The sequence below is a fragment of the Ornithorhynchus anatinus genome, chromosome 7 (assembly GCF_004115215.2).
Source record: "Ornithorhynchus anatinus isolate Pmale09 chromosome 7, mOrnAna1.pri.v4, whole genome shotgun sequence".
NCBI classification, from domain to species: domain Eukaryota; kingdom Metazoa; phylum Chordata; class Mammalia; order Monotremata; family Ornithorhynchidae; genus Ornithorhynchus; species Ornithorhynchus anatinus.
In genome coordinates this window covers 15,698,134-15,715,004 of record NC_041734.1, presented here as the reverse complement: position 1 = coordinate 15,715,004, position 16,871 = coordinate 15,698,134, and the positions used below count along the sequence as shown (strand labels likewise).

General features: G+C 44.7%; 1 protein-coding gene across 1 annotated transcript in view; it reads right to left on the bottom strand.

The window, feature by feature from the left end:
* Positions 1-16,871, bottom strand: part of GAREM1 (GRB2 associated regulator of MAPK1 subtype 1) — a 153,864-nt gene that overhangs the window by 19,466 nt on the left and 117,527 nt on the right. Inside the window, exon 3 of the mRNA XM_029068900.1 lies at positions 12,575-12,705. Within this exon, the coding sequence (XP_028924733.1) occupies positions 12,575-12,705 (131 nt within the window). The remainder of the gene's footprint in view (positions 1-12,574; positions 12,706-16,871) is intronic.

Here is a 16,871-nt window from a genome sequence, read left to right as displayed (position 1 = left end):
TCACTAAGGCTTTGAAAGCCGGTAGAGTAATTGTCTGTTGGATTTGAGGAGTCAGAAGGACCTGGCTTCCAATCCCAGCTCTGCCACCTGTCTGCTCTGTAACTTTCGGTTGAGTAATACCACTTCTCTGGGCCTCAGTTCCCTCATCTGTCAAACTGGAATTAAAACTGTGAGCACCATGTGGGACATGGACCGAGTCCAACCCAATTTGCTTGCATCGATCTCAGCACTTAGTACAGTGCCTGAAATATTAAGCACTTAACAAATACCACCATTAATTTGTCCCTGTGAGTCTTGAATGTTCTCCTGGGATAACTTTACTGTTCTCTTTCCTTAGTTCCGGACAAAACCGGCCTTGATGAAAATGCTCTTTACCTACCCTGGCCCCACCTGGAAGTTTTTAGCAGAAAATCAGGACAAAACATGCCCCAAAAGGCAGGTGCCCTTTCATCTTACTCATTTTACAGTATGGCTGGGATTTCCAATTGCTCAGCTTTATGAATTAGGAATGCATCTTAGATTTTTCACAGCAGTGTCTTCAGAACCCAAAAAGGATATTACTCAGATTAGATCCTTATTGCTCCCAGCATTTTGGCTCAGACAGATGAAAACTAGATTTATGCTTCCCTCCAGCCTCTAGTTCAGGAAGAGGAAGCTGCATTTGGAACCACTGGAAACATCATATTACTCTCACCAAGAGTTCTAGAGCCCAGCTTCCCTCACCTCAAGGCCCCAGCTGAGTTGGGGGGCGGTCAGTGATTCAGAGTGAGGGTTTGTGTTTTTTTTGGTTTTTTATTGGCATTCGTTAAGCGCTTACTATATGCCCAGCACTGTTCTACACATTGGGGTAGACACGAGTTAATCAGGTTGGATACAGTCCCTTTCCTACATGGGGCTTACAATCTAAGTAGGAGGGAATAGGATTTTTAACCCCCTTTTGACAGATGAGGTAACTGAAGCAAGGAGGTAACTGAAGCACAGAGAAGTTAAGTGACTTGCCCAAGGTCACACAGCAGACACGTGGCAGGGCTGGGATTAGAACTCAAGTCCTCTGACTCTCAGGCCCGTGATCTTTCCACTAGGTTATGCTGCTTTTCAGTTTGTAAATTTCTTAGAAGCAGGAATTAGACCAACTCTCCCAAGTGCTTAGTGCAGTGCCTGGCATATGATAAGCACTTAAAAAAATACCACAGTTATTATTATTATTACCAGAAGTTGCATTTTGGGGACTCGAAGTCAGAGAGGAATGCAGGAATGTGTTTCTAGATCAAATAAATCAAAACTGCCACTATTAGCTGCTGCAGCCTGAGATTCTTAAATTAGTTTTTTTAAAATCACACGAAGAAACAAAAAAATCCACAGTAAACATGCAGTCAATCCACAAGTCCAAATCTGATGTCATCATTAATGTTAGCAATTAGACACTGCATAAATTATGAGGCCAACTTAGTAACCAATTTTGTGGTCGCTGTCGGTAACAGATGAAGAATGCCATAAATAAATGTTCTTCCTTTGGCAGCTGGGACCAGCAATCTGCCAGCAATGAGATTTGAGAAGATGTGATTGATTTGTTTCTGTGTGCCTTTTGCAGCAAATAGAAACAATGTATTCAATCTAAGTGCTTTGGTATGTGAGCCTGGTTAACGTTTCAGTTGCACTGTTTCCTGGGAGGAAGCCATTCAAATTGTGTGTTATCTAAAACAACCCTAATAGGTCTAATCCAGGAAACTATTGGAATTTTACTGTACAAAATGTCCATTCAGGATTTATACCCAGTGGTCAAGGAACATTTTAAAACACTGATGTAATAAAGACAATTTTTGCATTGATAGCTTTAGCATATGCACCCTATAGCTAATCTGTCTGCCCTATGAAACACACACAAAAAAACAAATAGGAAAAATCAGGACCAGTGGATTGAAATTGAGGGCTCAGTTATCAGCCTTAATGCTTAACTCTGAAATATATAACATTTTTGGGATTTTCAAAAGCCTCTGATTGACAGATCTCCTTGCATTTATTTTCAGGTAAAGAGCAGGAGATGAGGAAGGCCATTAGAATTATGAGGTACCTTGACTCCATTTTTTCCCTTTGTGTTTTCCCTTTAAAAGGTAAGGAAAGGATGAGGAAGGGAAATAGCAGGGACAATAGCATAGCACAATCTGTATCGATCCCAAAATAATTCAGTTTGCACAATTAAATAAATCTCAGCAGTTCATTACCTGACTTTTCTCGGTGAAAAAAGCAACGTATAAAAATAATGGTAATTTTTACATTCCAAAATATAAACTGATAAATCCAAATTTGCATTTTGTTGACTATTTTCTTTTCAACCCCAGCTCTACTATAGGCAAATTCACATCAGTGATAAATGAGTAGATGAATCAATTTAATTTCAACTCAGCAGATTTAGAAACACAGCAGGAACAAAAAGCTGATAAAATGAAGATTTTTGCACTCACCTAACAAGACACTCACCCACTCACACACCCTTTCTCTGCCCCAGACAGCCTAACTCCTAGAGAGGAAAACGACCCGCATTAACGGTTTCAACGTTTAGGGGGCTGGAAATAAAATCAATCAGTTGATGGGACTTATTGAGCGCTTACTATGTGCAGAGCACTGTACTAAGCGGGTGGGAGAGGACGATACAGCCGAATCAGTAGAAGGGAGGCAGGTGCTTCTGCCTGTGCCAGTCATTCCACAGCTCCTCGTTCAGAGCCGCCAACGGCCAATTTAAATGTTACCCGGCTTCTCCTGAAAACATTCACACGGGAGAGTCCTACGCTGGCTCGGCTAAGTGAGATAAACGTGATCAGAAAGATGAAAGGGAATAAACGTCATTCTGAGAACTACGAGCCCAAACTGACCTTTCCTTCAAGTATTTCTATGTATCCTCCCATATGTGCTGCGCCCCTTTGTTGCCAACTCATCTGTTGTTGCCATTGCCCCGGCAGGGATGCAGTTTGCATGGAGGGCAGGGGGCACTGAGTAAAAGCCACTTGCACTAGGATCCATTCCACAGCCCAGGCACACAAGGCTTTCTCTTTAAAAAAAAAAAAAAAAACCCCAACAACCAGGCAAGCTGTCACCATTATGTGGCATTAGGCAAAAAGGGAATCTTACTGCCTTGGTTCTGTTAAGTTTTTGCAGAAATCTTCCCTGTAACTCACAGGCACCAGGGACACTACTTGGGGAGAGAGAAAACATCTCTCAGTTCAACCCTTGCAAAATGTCTTCGGCTTCAATCAATCAATGGCATTTACTGAGTGCTCATTGTGTGCAAAGCACTGTACTAAGCACTTGGGAAAGTACATTCCCAGACTAAGCTCCCATTTTCCTCAGCTCCCCTCCCCTCCCCATCATCCTGACTTGCTTGTTTGCTCTACCCCTCCTCCCTGCCCCTCAGCACTTGTGTATATATGTACACATCTATAAATCTATTTATATTAATGCCTGTTTACTTACTTTGATATGTATATATCTATAATTCTATTTATTTATATTGATGCTATTGATGCCTGTTTACTTGTTTTGATGTCTGTCTCTCTGCTTCTAGACTATAAGCCCATTGTGGGCAGGGGTTGTCTCTCTTTTTGGCTGGATTGTACTTTCCAAGCACTTAGTACAGTGCTCTGCACACAAGTGCTCAATAAATACAACTGATTGAATGAATACAATAAAAAATATAACAGCGTTAGTAGACAGGTTCCCTGCCCATGACAAGCTTGGAGTCAATATTATTATTAATATTAAAAAGATGTCACTAAATTCATTAACATGAAAAAAACCCCTGTCCCTGCCACCTCCACCGTCTCTTGTCCTTACTGACCTGACTAGCTACTTCATTGAGAAAACTGAAACTATCAAGTGTGGTCTCCCTAAAATCTCCCGTTCCTCCTTCCTCTTCTTCCACTCTCACATTCTGCCGCTGGCCCGGGAATGCCTTCCCTCTTCATATCTGAGAGAAAATTATGCTCCCCCGGCCTTCCAACTCCTTCAAAGCCTTACTGAAGGCACATCTCCTCCAAGAGACCTCCCCTAAGCCCTCTTTTCGTTTTCTTCCACTCCCTTCTTCATTGCCCTGACTTCCTTTATTCCTTCCAGCCCCAGGACACTTATGTACATATCTGTAATTTATTTATATTGATGTCTGTCTCCCCCTCTAGACTGTAAGCTTGTTGTAGGCAGGGAATGTGTCTGTCATACTGGACTCTCCCAAGTGCTCAGTACAGTGCCCTGCACACAGTAAGCACTCAATGCATATAACTGATTGATAGAAACACAGATCAATCAAAGGCACTTATTGACCTCTTACTATGTGCAGAGCACTGTACTAAGCACTACATGCTTGGGAGAGTAGAGAAGCAGCATTGCTCAGTGGAAAGAGCCCGGGCTTGGGAGTCAGAGGTCATGGGTTCGAATCCCGGCTCTGGCACTTGTCAGCTGTGTGACTGTGGGCAGGTCACTTCACTTCTCTGTGCCTCAGTTGCCTCATCTGTAAAATGGGGATTAACTGTGAGCCTCACGTGGGACAACCTGATTACCCTGTATCTCCACCAGCGCTTAGAACAGTGCTCTGCACATAGTAAGTGCTTAACAGATACCAACATTATTATTATTATTACTATTCGACAGAGTTGGCAGACACGTTCCCTACCCACAATGAGCCTACAGTATACACATTAATATAAATAAATTAATTATGGATATGTACATACATACACTTACAGATGGGCAAAATATTTGGGGATTAAGAGAGCCAGAGATATGTCTACCAACAGTGTTATAATGTACTCTCCCAAGTGCTCAGTACAGTGCTCTGCACATAGTAAGTGCTCAATAAAAGCCATCAATTAATTATTCAAAACCCTACTTCCTTTCAGTAATCAGCGAGTTGAGAGAAGGGTCAAAAGATAAGACTTGACAGTCATCAGTGGAATTTGGCGTCTCATTTACCAAGCTATATTGTAGGTTTGGCAACAAATGGTGTTACGCTCTGCTTACTTTCTGCTTCAAATCATCAGCGGACTTGAAAGGCTACTTCAAGTGGAAATCTCTTTACCTCAGTGAATGGCTCCACAATGTTCCCAACTCTATTTTTTTTTTAATATTCTGCAGAGACATTTTCTCAGGGGTTCATTTCAGTTATTTGAAAGGCCAAGTCCAGACATTATGTCCAACCTTTAGCACTAATTTCTCCCTCTCCAGGTCACAGCATTCCAACAGCTAGCTCTCCTCTCATGTATTCACAGCTCCCTGCAGCACTTAAGCATATATTGATTTAGATGAATATCGATTTAGATGCTCTTATTTATGAATTCATTCACTTAATCCCGCTTTCCCTTCCCTTACGAGAGTAAGGGATCTCCTGAATCCCGGTTTTACTTCCTAATCATTTTGTCATTTGTCTCCCCAGTTGAACTGTAAAACCCTTGAGGTCAGATACCACATCTTTCCCAACAGTGGATTCTCCCAAATACTTTGAACAATGTTCACCACATGGTAGGTGCTCAAAAATTGACTGATTAGTAGAGGGAAAAAGCCATCTTGAATCCACACGTGAGCCATTTGCCCACATTCCTTCAGCAGCTATGTGGAAAAACACTTGCTTGCAGGCCAAAAGTCCATGCCAAGTGCAAATGTTGGGAAGCAGGATGGCCTAGTGAAAAGAGCCCAGCTCAATCACTGATCTGCTGTGTGACCTCGGGCAAGTCACTTCATTTCTCTGCATCCCAGTTTCCTTATCTGTAAGATGAGAATGAAATCCTACACCCTCCTACTTAAACCGTGAGTACCCTGTGTGGGACACAGCAGGCACTATGTCCAACCTGATTACTGTGTATCTACCTCAGTGCTGACAGTAGTGCTAGGCACTACTACTAATAAACATTTCACCATGACCGTAATTATTACCATTATTTTGGTAAAACGAACTGAGGTGGAGCCTGACAAGGATCACTCTCTGGGCCTCAGGGTCAAGCTGTTCTTAGGGATAGGCTAATTGGGCCCAGGTCCATGCTCTGAAGGGGATTCTGCCTTCCTCAGTCAGAGAGGGTTAGCCTTTCAAGTCCACCGATGATTTGGAGGAGAAAGTAAGTGGAGAGTAATACTGACTGCTGCTGAAACACCTACTAAAGCTAGAGTAAAGCTTGGTAAATGAGATGCCAACTCCCAAGGATGACAGTCAAGCCTTAACCTTCGACCCTTCTCTCAGCCCGCTGTTTGCTAGGTCAATCAAACAATGGTAGACGCATTCTCTGCCCACCAGGAGCTTATGGTCTACGGGGAGAATACACTAAACATTTAACCATCTGAGAATATTTCAAGTTGGGAAGAAACCCTGTGATTACCCCAGGTAGGGCCCTTCTCTACTACAGGTGCCATGCGCAATAATTACTCTGGGAGAGCTTACTGGGGATCAGAGCTAATTATAACGTCCTTTCAAATACAAATCTACAGCCGGAGCAGGTGCTTTAAATATTAAGGATGTTTTATAAACCCTTTTAATATATTTATCGTCTCTTGGACAGATCAGCCCGCAAATGGATAGAGACAAGTTAATTCTCAGTGCAGTTTACTTCTCAGCTGTTTACTGTGCTCAAGAAGATTTTTCTCTCTAAAGCAGTATGTAAATTGGGTAGCTGCCCAGTACTTTAAAGCCCAGAGAGGCCAACGTTTCCTAAGTTCAGAGGCCTGAGTGGCAATGCATTGCAATTAATTACCTAAGGTGGCGGGTGGGAATATTTATCATAATTTTGGCAAGCACTGTTGTTTGGCATTTTTATTTATTTATTGAGCACTTACTGTATGCACAGCACTTCACTAAGGGCTTGGGAGAGTACAATCGGTAAGTGGATCCTATCCCTGCCCTCAAGGATCTTATATTCTAAGCGGCGGGCAAGACAGGCATGAAACTAATCTAAAGGTAGGGGAAGCAACAGAGTATAAGGATATGTGGAAGTGCTTTGGGGGTGGGGTGAGTATCCAAGAGCTTAGGGCTGTCACTTAAGTGCATAGGTGATGCAACAGGGAGACCAGACATTCCCTGTGGGCAGTTTCTACCGACTCTATTATATTGTACTCTCACAAGTGCTTAATGCAATGCTCTGTACACAGCAAGCACTCCATAAATACTAGCACTCCATAAATACCACTGATTGATTGACTGAGGGAAAATAGGGAGGGGAGATGAAAGTCAGGGAAGGCTTCCTGGAAGAGATGTAATTTTAGTTCAGTTTGAAAGCTGTGGAGAGAGGAGGTCTGCTGGATATGAAGGGAGAGGGAGTTCCGAGCAGGAGGGGGGATGTGGGCAAGAGGGTGATGGTGAGAGAGATGAGGTCGAGGCACAGGTCGCTGCTGAGCAGGTTGAGCAGGTTGATGTTAGCGAATCAAAATGTGTGGGCTGGGTTGTAGTGGGAGGGGAGTGAGCAGAGAGAGTGGGGAGAGAGCTGATTGAGTGTCTTGAATTTTTAGGAAAAGGAAATTTGTGGTTCAAGCCTCAGAGAAAGAGTGACAGAGGATGACTGTTCTGGGAAGGCACACACCATTCTGTTGAGGAGGAAGAAATCTCTGGAACTTGAGCGGGCACTGCAGGCTCCCGGTATTGGTAGCTGGTTCCACTAAGGTGGTAGTGGAGTTTTAGGGTTTGTGGTAGCACTTGTGGTTTGGAGAGGCATCTTCGGGGGTCCCGTCCTCTCCCCTGCCCAGCCCTACCTAGACAGACAGCAGGGGCCCCTTTGAGAGGGTGGGTGGGAGCCAGACCAGGATTGCAAAGCAGGACTCTGGTCTAGCAGCCTTGGCCCAGGGAGTCAGTCACTCAATCATATTTATTGAGCGCTTACTGTGTGCAGAGCATTGTACTAAGCACTAGGGAGAGCACAATATAACAATAAACAGACATATTCCTGCTTACAGTGAGCTTTCAGTCTAGAGGGGGAGACAGACATTAACATAAATAAATTACAGATCTGTACGGAACTGTTGCGGGGATGGGACGCATGGGATGGGACGCATAAATGGGGGGATGAATAAAGGGAACAAGTCAGGGAGATGCAGAAGGGAGTGGGAGAAGAGGAAAGGAGGGCTTAGTCAGGGAAGGCCTCTCGGAACCTGGCATTCACCCCACCTCTTCCCCCAAGCCTTAATTCAGCTGGGCCCAGCCATCACTGCAGATGGCTAATCCCATTTCTAATTCCTCTGCTGCCAGCCTGGGCTCCCAGATCTAATTTACTCAGGAAATAATCAGGAGTGGCCACTCTTAAAGGTTGGGAGGAAGGGAGCACAGGGAGTACAGGTTCAGGAGGGTCGGAAGGTCAGGATGTTGGCTCAACCCCATTCGCCCAGGCCATAGTTCACCTGGCCACAGTCACACAGCTGATCACAGCTCTGCTGCCCCGGACTCTGTGAGTCCCTGAGAAGCAGTGTTGCCTAGTGGATTGGACACTGGCCTGGGAGTCAGAAGGACCCGAGTTCTAATCTGGATCCGCCACTTGTCTGTTGTGTGACCTTGGGCAAGTCACTTCACTTCTCTGTGCCTCAGTTACCTCATCTGTAAAATGAGGTATTTTACAGATTCAGAAAATGAGGTGATTCAGACTGTGAGCCCAGTGTGGGACATGGACTGTGTTCAAACTGATTTGCTGTCCCCTCAGTGTGCTCAGTACAATGCCTGGGACACAGTAAGCACTTAACAAATACCATAAAAAAAAGTTTCCCTTGCGGATCTCAACTTCAAATTCGAGAGCTGAGAGGTGGGGTGGGGTGGGTGGGTTTGAGGGGGGTGGTGGGGCAGATAACGGGGACGCAGCCTAAGTTCTGCCACGTGTATGTTACACTTGGGATGGACCAAGAGGAAAAGGGATCTCAACATGACAGATGCACCTTAGAAAACAGCTGCACTCAGTGAACTCCAGGAGCCAAAGGGGCAGATGATGGCAAATTCACGAGAAGCAGTGTGTGCTTAGTGCATAAAGCATGGGCCCGGGAGTCAGAAGGACCTGGGTTATAGTTCCGGTTCTGCCACTTGACTGCTGTGTGACCTTGGGCAAGTCACTTCACTTCTCTGTGCCTCAGTTATCTCATCTGTAAAATGGGAATTTAGACTGTGAGCCCCTTTGTGGGACAGGGACTGTGTCCAACCTGATTAGCCTGTATCTACCCCAGCATGTAATACAGTGCCTGCAGAGTCTAAGCACTTAACAACAAAAAAAGATGGAGCAGGGCTCATAGAATGGCATTTTAACAAATCTATCACTCAATCAAGACTATATACTGAGCACCTACTGAGTGCAAAATACTGAATGAAATTTGTAGGAGAGTATGACAGAAGGAAGGAATATGTTTCTTGTACTTCTTCCTTTCCTCTACATAACCCTTAAGAACATGTAAGCCCGACAATGGGCAGGGACTGTATCTATCTGTTGCCGATTTATACATTCCAAGCGCTCATTACAGTGCTCTGAACATAGTAAGTGCTCAATAAATACTACTGAATGAACTTACAGAGAACCTTCCTGGTGGCTTGTCATAGTGTTCTGCTTTGCAAAAGGGAATATTTGCACGTTAAATGGAATACGCTTTTTGGTTTTATGTTGGTAAACACATAAGTACAACTTGCACAAATGACGATTCCTACTTTTCCCAAGGTCGAGGTAAATCCTCACTTCTCAGAAGAGTTAAAAACTAGGTGGACTCACCTCTTTTTTTTTAAAGAAAGATATCTGTTAAGCCCTTACTAAGTGCCAGAGACTGTATTAAGTGCTGGAGCAGATACAAATAATCAGGTTGAACGCAGTCTATGTTCCACAGGGGGCTCACAGTTTTAATTCCCATTTTGCAAATGAGGTAACTGAGGCCCGTGACTCCCATTCTGACTTCTGACTCCCAGGCCCATGCTCTACCCATTAGGCCATGTTGCTTTTCTATGGAAAGTCCCTCCTATTCCAAGCCATGGGGCAGTAACATGTTTTGGCCCCTGTGAGACTCATTATTTTGAGTGGGGAGAGAGGAGGAGGAGGAGGGATTTGAAAAATTTAAACTCAGCAGGGATTCCAAGTCCCAGAAAGACTTGGAAAGCTGACAATGGCTAAGGGTAATAGAACTAATGAGGGTGGAAGGGTGTCTTTTGGCACCTTGCCATCTACAGTGCCCCTCCCTATTTCAGGCCACCATTAAAATCAGGTCAACTCCCCTCTCCCCCAGTGCCCCCTCCCACCAAGTCCCCTCTTCAGGGCTAAAATCTGTAACTATTCTAGAATAACCACGGAGGAAACCAGCTTTCATGGAGATCCAATCCGTCTCTTCAACTACAGTTAGCGAGGCACCATTAAAGCTCCTCGGTGAGCACTTATTTTCTAAGCAACTAAAGGTTTTCACAATGATCAGTCACAGGAGAAGGCTCCCGGCACTCATTTCTCCCCCTAAAATGGCAATGGATGCTTTCTCTTGCTACATAATTCAAAATGTTGTTCCTGCCTTTTTCACCCTTTCCTCCACCCACTAAGTGGAAGACCTTCCGGCAACGGAAAGTGGTTGTTAAGAGAGTGGTTAGCTTCAATTAGAGAGAGTAGTGGGGGACGAGGGGTAAGGGATAGGTGGGTGGAATGGTAAAAGCCTCTCTCCATTAATATTTTGTTTTGGAAAAAGCGGCAGGTATGTAAGGTGATTCACCAAGTACTTATATAAATAAGTCCCGCCCAAAAGAACCTCCTAAATCCTCTTGGAAATACTAAAAACAGCCACTCGTTCTAATCCAAAGAGTTCTTGCCGCTCTCCTCATCAAGACTGCGGAAAAATGCACGAGCAAGTTCTAAAGCAACACCAGAGCATAGTGCTGTTTGCTTTGGGAGTTTTTAAACGTTGGTTTCTCAGCCTAGTAACCTCACCCAGGAAGCAGCAGCCAGAGAAGGCAATTGGGCAGTTACCCAAAGGTCCGATATAAGCAGGTCGGGGAGGGAAAGGTTGTCCAGTGACATGATCGAACGTCTTTGGCCTGTGCGTGACATCACCGGGAGAGTCTGGTGGAACTGTGGAAGGCAGAAAGATGACAAGGAGGGGGCTGGGGCTCCCACCCTCTGTGAAATGCAATGGCACAGAGGAAGATGGCTCTCAAAAAGGAGAAGGAGGAAATGTCCTTTGAGACGGCTAAAATGAGAAGATGCTAAGAGGAGGAAGGCGACATAGCGTAAAAATATCGAGAGATTCAATTCCGGCTAATAGGAAGGTATTAAGCCCGGTCACAGTTAACTGGGGGTTATGGATGTTGAAATGTGTTAAATTGGTCAACTGTTTGGGTGCTTGTTCAGAGGTAAAGAGATGTTCCTGCGACAGGTTCAAAGAGAGGCTGTCTCACACTCTCTCTTGCTGGGTTCACTCAACCAATAGCTTGTGAGAAGCAGAGTGGTCTAGTGGATAGAGCACGGGACTGGGAGTCGGAAGGACCTGGGTTCTAATCCTGGTTCCGCCACTTGTCTGTTTGTGACCCTGTGTAAGTCACTTCATTTTTCGGCGCCTCAGTTCCCTTATTTGCAAAATGGGAATTAAGTCTGTGAGCCCCATATGGGACAGGGACTGTGTTCAATCTTATTAGCTTGTATCTCCCCTGTCCTTTAGAACAGTGACTGGCACACAGTAAGCACCTAACAAATACCATAACCCCAATCCTTCACTCCACCTTCCCCCTGTAGTATGACCATTTCCCCCCTTCTCCCCCGAGCCCCCTCCAGGTGGGTGTTTATAGAGCATGGAGTGAATTTCAGGCTCACCCAATGGTACCTCCTCTCTCCCCACTCCTCATCACTTCCTCTCCTCTTCCCCAAAGGCATGCCACTGTCCATCCCCTCCCCTCCTAGGAAACACCCAGTTGGGGGGACTCTCTGTTTTCCACCCAAGCTGCCTTTACAGCAGTTTAGATTCTTGTCCATCACTGGCATCAAGATGAGTGAAATTCTACCCAGGTACCCGAGGCACTGCCTGGCACCAAAGCTCGGGGCAAAGTTAGGCAGCAGCTGAGAATAAAGTCTGCTGGATCACTGTGGGGCACGACATGAGGTTTTTATCATTCCTTGTCCCTTGGCCACAGATCACCCCAATTCCACAGATTAGGGTGATGGCAACTCTAAGCGACTAGAAGCACCTACAGACTTTAACGCAATAATCTGGTCCCTATCCACAGGACACAGGCCCAAGCCCGACAGATAATGGTGGTATTTGTTAAGCGCTTACTATGTGCAGAGCACTGTTCTAAGCGTTGGGTAGATACAGGGTAATCAGGTTGTCCCATGTGAGGCTCACAGTCTTAATCCCCATTTTACAGATGAGGTAACTGAGGCCCAGAGAAGTAAAGTGACTTGCCCACAGTCACACAGCTGACAAGTGGCAGATCCGGGATTCGAACCCATGACCTCTGACTCCCAAGCCTGTGCTCTTTCCACTGAGCCACGCTGACAGATAGAGGCACCTTAAAATGTCTGAATGAAATCTCCGCTGGGACGTATGTGTATTTGCTCCAGAGGGAAAGGCTGCAACAGTTCATCATTCTAAGGGGAATAAATATTTGTTCTTCAAGAGCTACCTTAACGTTGAATGTTATTTCCTCCATGACGTAAACTCGCTCAGGAAATGCTTTGGCCACCTCCTCCACACTGAGAAAATACTGCACTGGCTCCTTAATATCTCGGTCTTGTTCCAGCAGCTTAAACTGCCCTGAAAACAGATGATAAACAGAAGAGTTGTGAGATGTTTACACTGGACAGCTGTCACCGCGGCAACGGCTCACTCATTCCTTATTCCCACTACCCTTTGTCAAAGTCTTCTGAACATTCCCAGACGAACAAGGGAAAGTTTTCCTAAACCGGCAAAACCCTTCCATTTCCAAACTCAGAAGGAAAGAGAACCCAAACTAATTTGGGCCACTGCACTAGGGGGACCACCATCAAGAGGAAGCATTGTGGGCTAATGGGAAGAGCATAGGCCTGAGAGTCAGAGGACCTAGGTTTTAATCCTGCTTCTGACTCTTGACTACTGTGTGACCTTGAGCAAGTCATTTAACTTCCCTATGCCTTAGTTACCTCCTCTGAAAAATGGGGATCAAAACTGTGAAGGCTACATGGCTCAGGGACTGGGTTCAATCAGATTAGTAGATAATTTAGTTCAGTGTCTGGCACAAAGTGCTTAACAAATACTAATTTTTAAAAAAGCTTATTGAATATTGATTGGAGATTTTATTTCAGAGCAGAAATAAACTATTGACTAGACTGTGAGGTTGTTGTGGGCAGGGAATGAGTCTGTTGTGTACTGCACTCTCCCAAGTGCTTAGTACCGTGCTTTGCACATAGTAAGTGCTCAATAAATATGATTGAATGATTGAAGGAATAAATTAATGAATATACCCAGATGAAGTTATTCTGAAATGACAATAATAATAATAATAATGTTGGTATTTGTTAAACGCTTACTATGTGCAGAGCACTGTTCTAAGCACTGGGGTAGATACAGGGTAATCAGATTGTCCCACATGAGGCTCACACTCTTAATCCCCATTTTCCAGATGAGGTAACTGAGGCCCAGAAGTGAAGTGACTTGCCCACAGTCACACAGCTGACAAGTGGCAGAGCCAGGATTCAAACCCATGACCTCTGACTCCCAAGCCCATGCTTTTTCCACTGAGCCCCGCTGCTACATATTGGTCCATGCAGTCTCTCACTGAAATATCAGTCTTCATTTGGGGAACTCCCCCCACCCCCAAAAAAATAAAGAAGAAAGTTCCAAGGTTTTTTTTTCTAAGTGTCTCCAGACTTTTTCCAAGCCAACCTAAATCAATATACTTCAAAAAACAGGTTCTAATGCCTACTTTAAAAAGGATGTTTCACTTGGAATGAGGGATTTCTAAAGGTTCTTAGTGAAGGCCATTTGATTGAGTCAAGTCTTTTGGTAGTGAGACTTTTCCTGAACTCTGTTTATACTGACTTTGAAATCTAAAAATGGAATTAAGAATTATGTTGAGGCCGACCTCACACAAATAGCATTGCTGGCCTGTGTGTGTGTGCGCGTGCGCATATGTGTGTGTGTGCGTGTGTGTATGTGAAAGAGAGATCGATCAAGCAAGAGGGTAACATTTTGCCCTTAGAAAAAGATTTAGTTAGAGAGAGCCTATTTCTCAAAGGTCAATGAGATTTATACATATTTGTTGATCAAATCCAGGATAGGAACAGCCTTTAAGCCTATACGATGAAATTCAAAGTAAAAAAAAAGTTCATATATTTATTATTCATTTTAGAGAAGCAGCTTGGCCTAAGAGAAAGAGTATAGGCTTGGGAGTCAGAGGACCTGGGTTCTAATCCCAAGCCTGCCACTTGCCTGTTTTGGAACCGAGGGCAAGTCACTTAACTTCTCTGTTTCTCAGTTTTCTCATCTGTAAAGTGAGGATTAAATATCCTTTTTTCCTGCTGTCATGTGGAACAAGGATCGTGTCCAACCTTATTATTTTGCATCCACCCCAGCAGTTACTACAGTGCTTGGCACAGAATAAACAGTTAAGCACCACTATTATGAGTATTGAAAACATCATTTCATAGGAAATTGTTACTTATTTTTTTTTCTATTTCAATGCATTTCACCTCTAATCAGCACTGGTTAAAATCGCCACACTCATCTCTCTAAATCACCAGAAGCTAATTTCTCTTTTTTCAGTTTGCTAATATGACCCCAGCTGAGATTCAGCTTTGCTACCATAAGTCTGTAAGGGTTAGTTAACATTCCTGATAATAAGGTGTGCTAGCAGTTATCAAATTAGAGGGGCACTTTTGTACATATCCTAATACTCTGTTAATTCTCCCTACTTATAATTTATTTTGGTGTCTCTCTTTCCTGCTACATTACAAATCTCCTTGAGGGAAGAGAAGCAACATGGTCTAGTGGAAAGAGAACGGTCCTGGGAGACACAGGACCCGGGTTGCTGGGTGAACTTGGGCAGCTCACTTCACTTCTCTATGCCTCAGCTGTAAAATGTCTTCCCTCCTATTTGGACTGTGAGCCCCACTGGGGATAGGGACTGTGTCCCACCTGATTGACTTGTATCTACCCTAGCTTTTAGACCAGTGCTAGATACATAGTAAGCGCTTAACAAATATCAAACAACGAAGGAGAGCCCTTCTACTTTTTGAACTCCCCTAACACTTAGACAGAATCCAGCATACGGCAAGCACTCAATACCAGTGGCCGACTGGGAACAGAAAGGAAAGCAAGAGTGAACTGTATAAGAGAAGTAGCAATGCCTAGTAGAAAGAGCAGAGGGCTGCGAGTCACAGGATCTGGGTTCTAATCCCTCTCTGCCACTTGCCTGTTGGTGACCTCGGGCAAGTTACTTCACTTCTCTGTGTCTCGGTTTCCTCATCCGTACAACAGGTATTCAACACCAGCTCTCCCTCTACTTAGACTGTGAGTCCCTTGTGGGCCAGAAACGGTGTCTGTCCTACTTACCCTGAATCTACTCTAGTGCTTAGTATAGCGCTTGGCATAGACTGTAAACTCGCTGTGGGCACGGAATGCGTCTACCAACTCTGCTGCATTGTACTCTCTCAAGTGCTTACTACAGTGTTTGCACACAGTAAGCGCTCAATAAATACCATTAATGATTATGATGACATAGTAAGTGCATAACAAACAGCACAGTTATTATAAGGGAAGCAGCTGGGAAGCAGCATGACTCAGTGGAAAGAGCCCGGGCTTGGGAGTCAGGGGTCATTGGCTCGAATCCCAGCTCTGCCACTTAATAATAATGTTGGTATTTGTTAAGCGCTTACTATGTGCCGAGCACTGTTCTAAGCACTGGGGTAGACACAGGGGAATCAGGTTGTCCCACATGGGGCTCACAGTCTTAATCCCCATTTTACAGATGAGGTAACTGAGGCACCAAGAAGTTAAGTGACTTGCCCAAAGTCACACAGCTGACAAGTGGCCGAGCCGGGATTTGAACCCATGACCTCTGACTCCAAAGCCCGCGCTCTTTCCACTGAGCCACGCTGCTTCTCACTTCTCACTCACTTGTCAGCTGTGTGACTGTGGGCAAGTCACTTCACTTCTCTGGGCCTCAGTTACCTCACCTGTAAAATGGGGATGAAGAGTGTGAGCCTCACGTGGGACAACCTGATTACCCTGTATCTATCCCAGCGCTTAGAACAGTGCTCTGCACAGAGTAAGCGCTTAACAAATATCGACATTATTATTATTATAAGGATAAAGCATTCCAATTCTATTTGTGCTGCATTTTTTACTTAATACGGTTTCTCTTTCACAATAGTATTCACTGCAGAAACAGCAAACAGACAAGGGATAAAATGCGGGACTTAGATTCTTATCAAAGGGACATGGAACCACACTGCAAACTGCCCCTCCTTTCAGTTCTCCACACAGCAGCTTCTCCTTGAGAGGGAAAAACGAGCTGCTGTCTTGGAAGGGGAAACAAATCGCTCACGGACATGAATGCCCTCCTACTCTTTCTCTATTTTGCAAACCTAGCTTTTGGAAAAAAAATTTTGGATACCTTGTTCTAATGAGTGCCAGAGTCACTGCCAGGGTTGGGGAAGGAAAGGCTGATTGCTGAGGTGCCCTGATGGGGAAGCTTCCCCATTTACGGGGGGGCCTGCTCCCTAAGACAGTGGCAGGATTGTGGATAAAATGTCGGGGAGACCTCAACAGAAGACTGAGGGGGCTGATGCCATTGGGGAATGGGCAAGGAACCCACTTGAGATGCAGATGTAGCTGACCACTGGAAAGCTGGCCTGGGCCCTTACCAGAGTGGTCAGATATGAGCAGTGGCCAAGATGCCGAGTTTCACATTGCGAGACACTCGTTTGAATGGTCACGTCAGG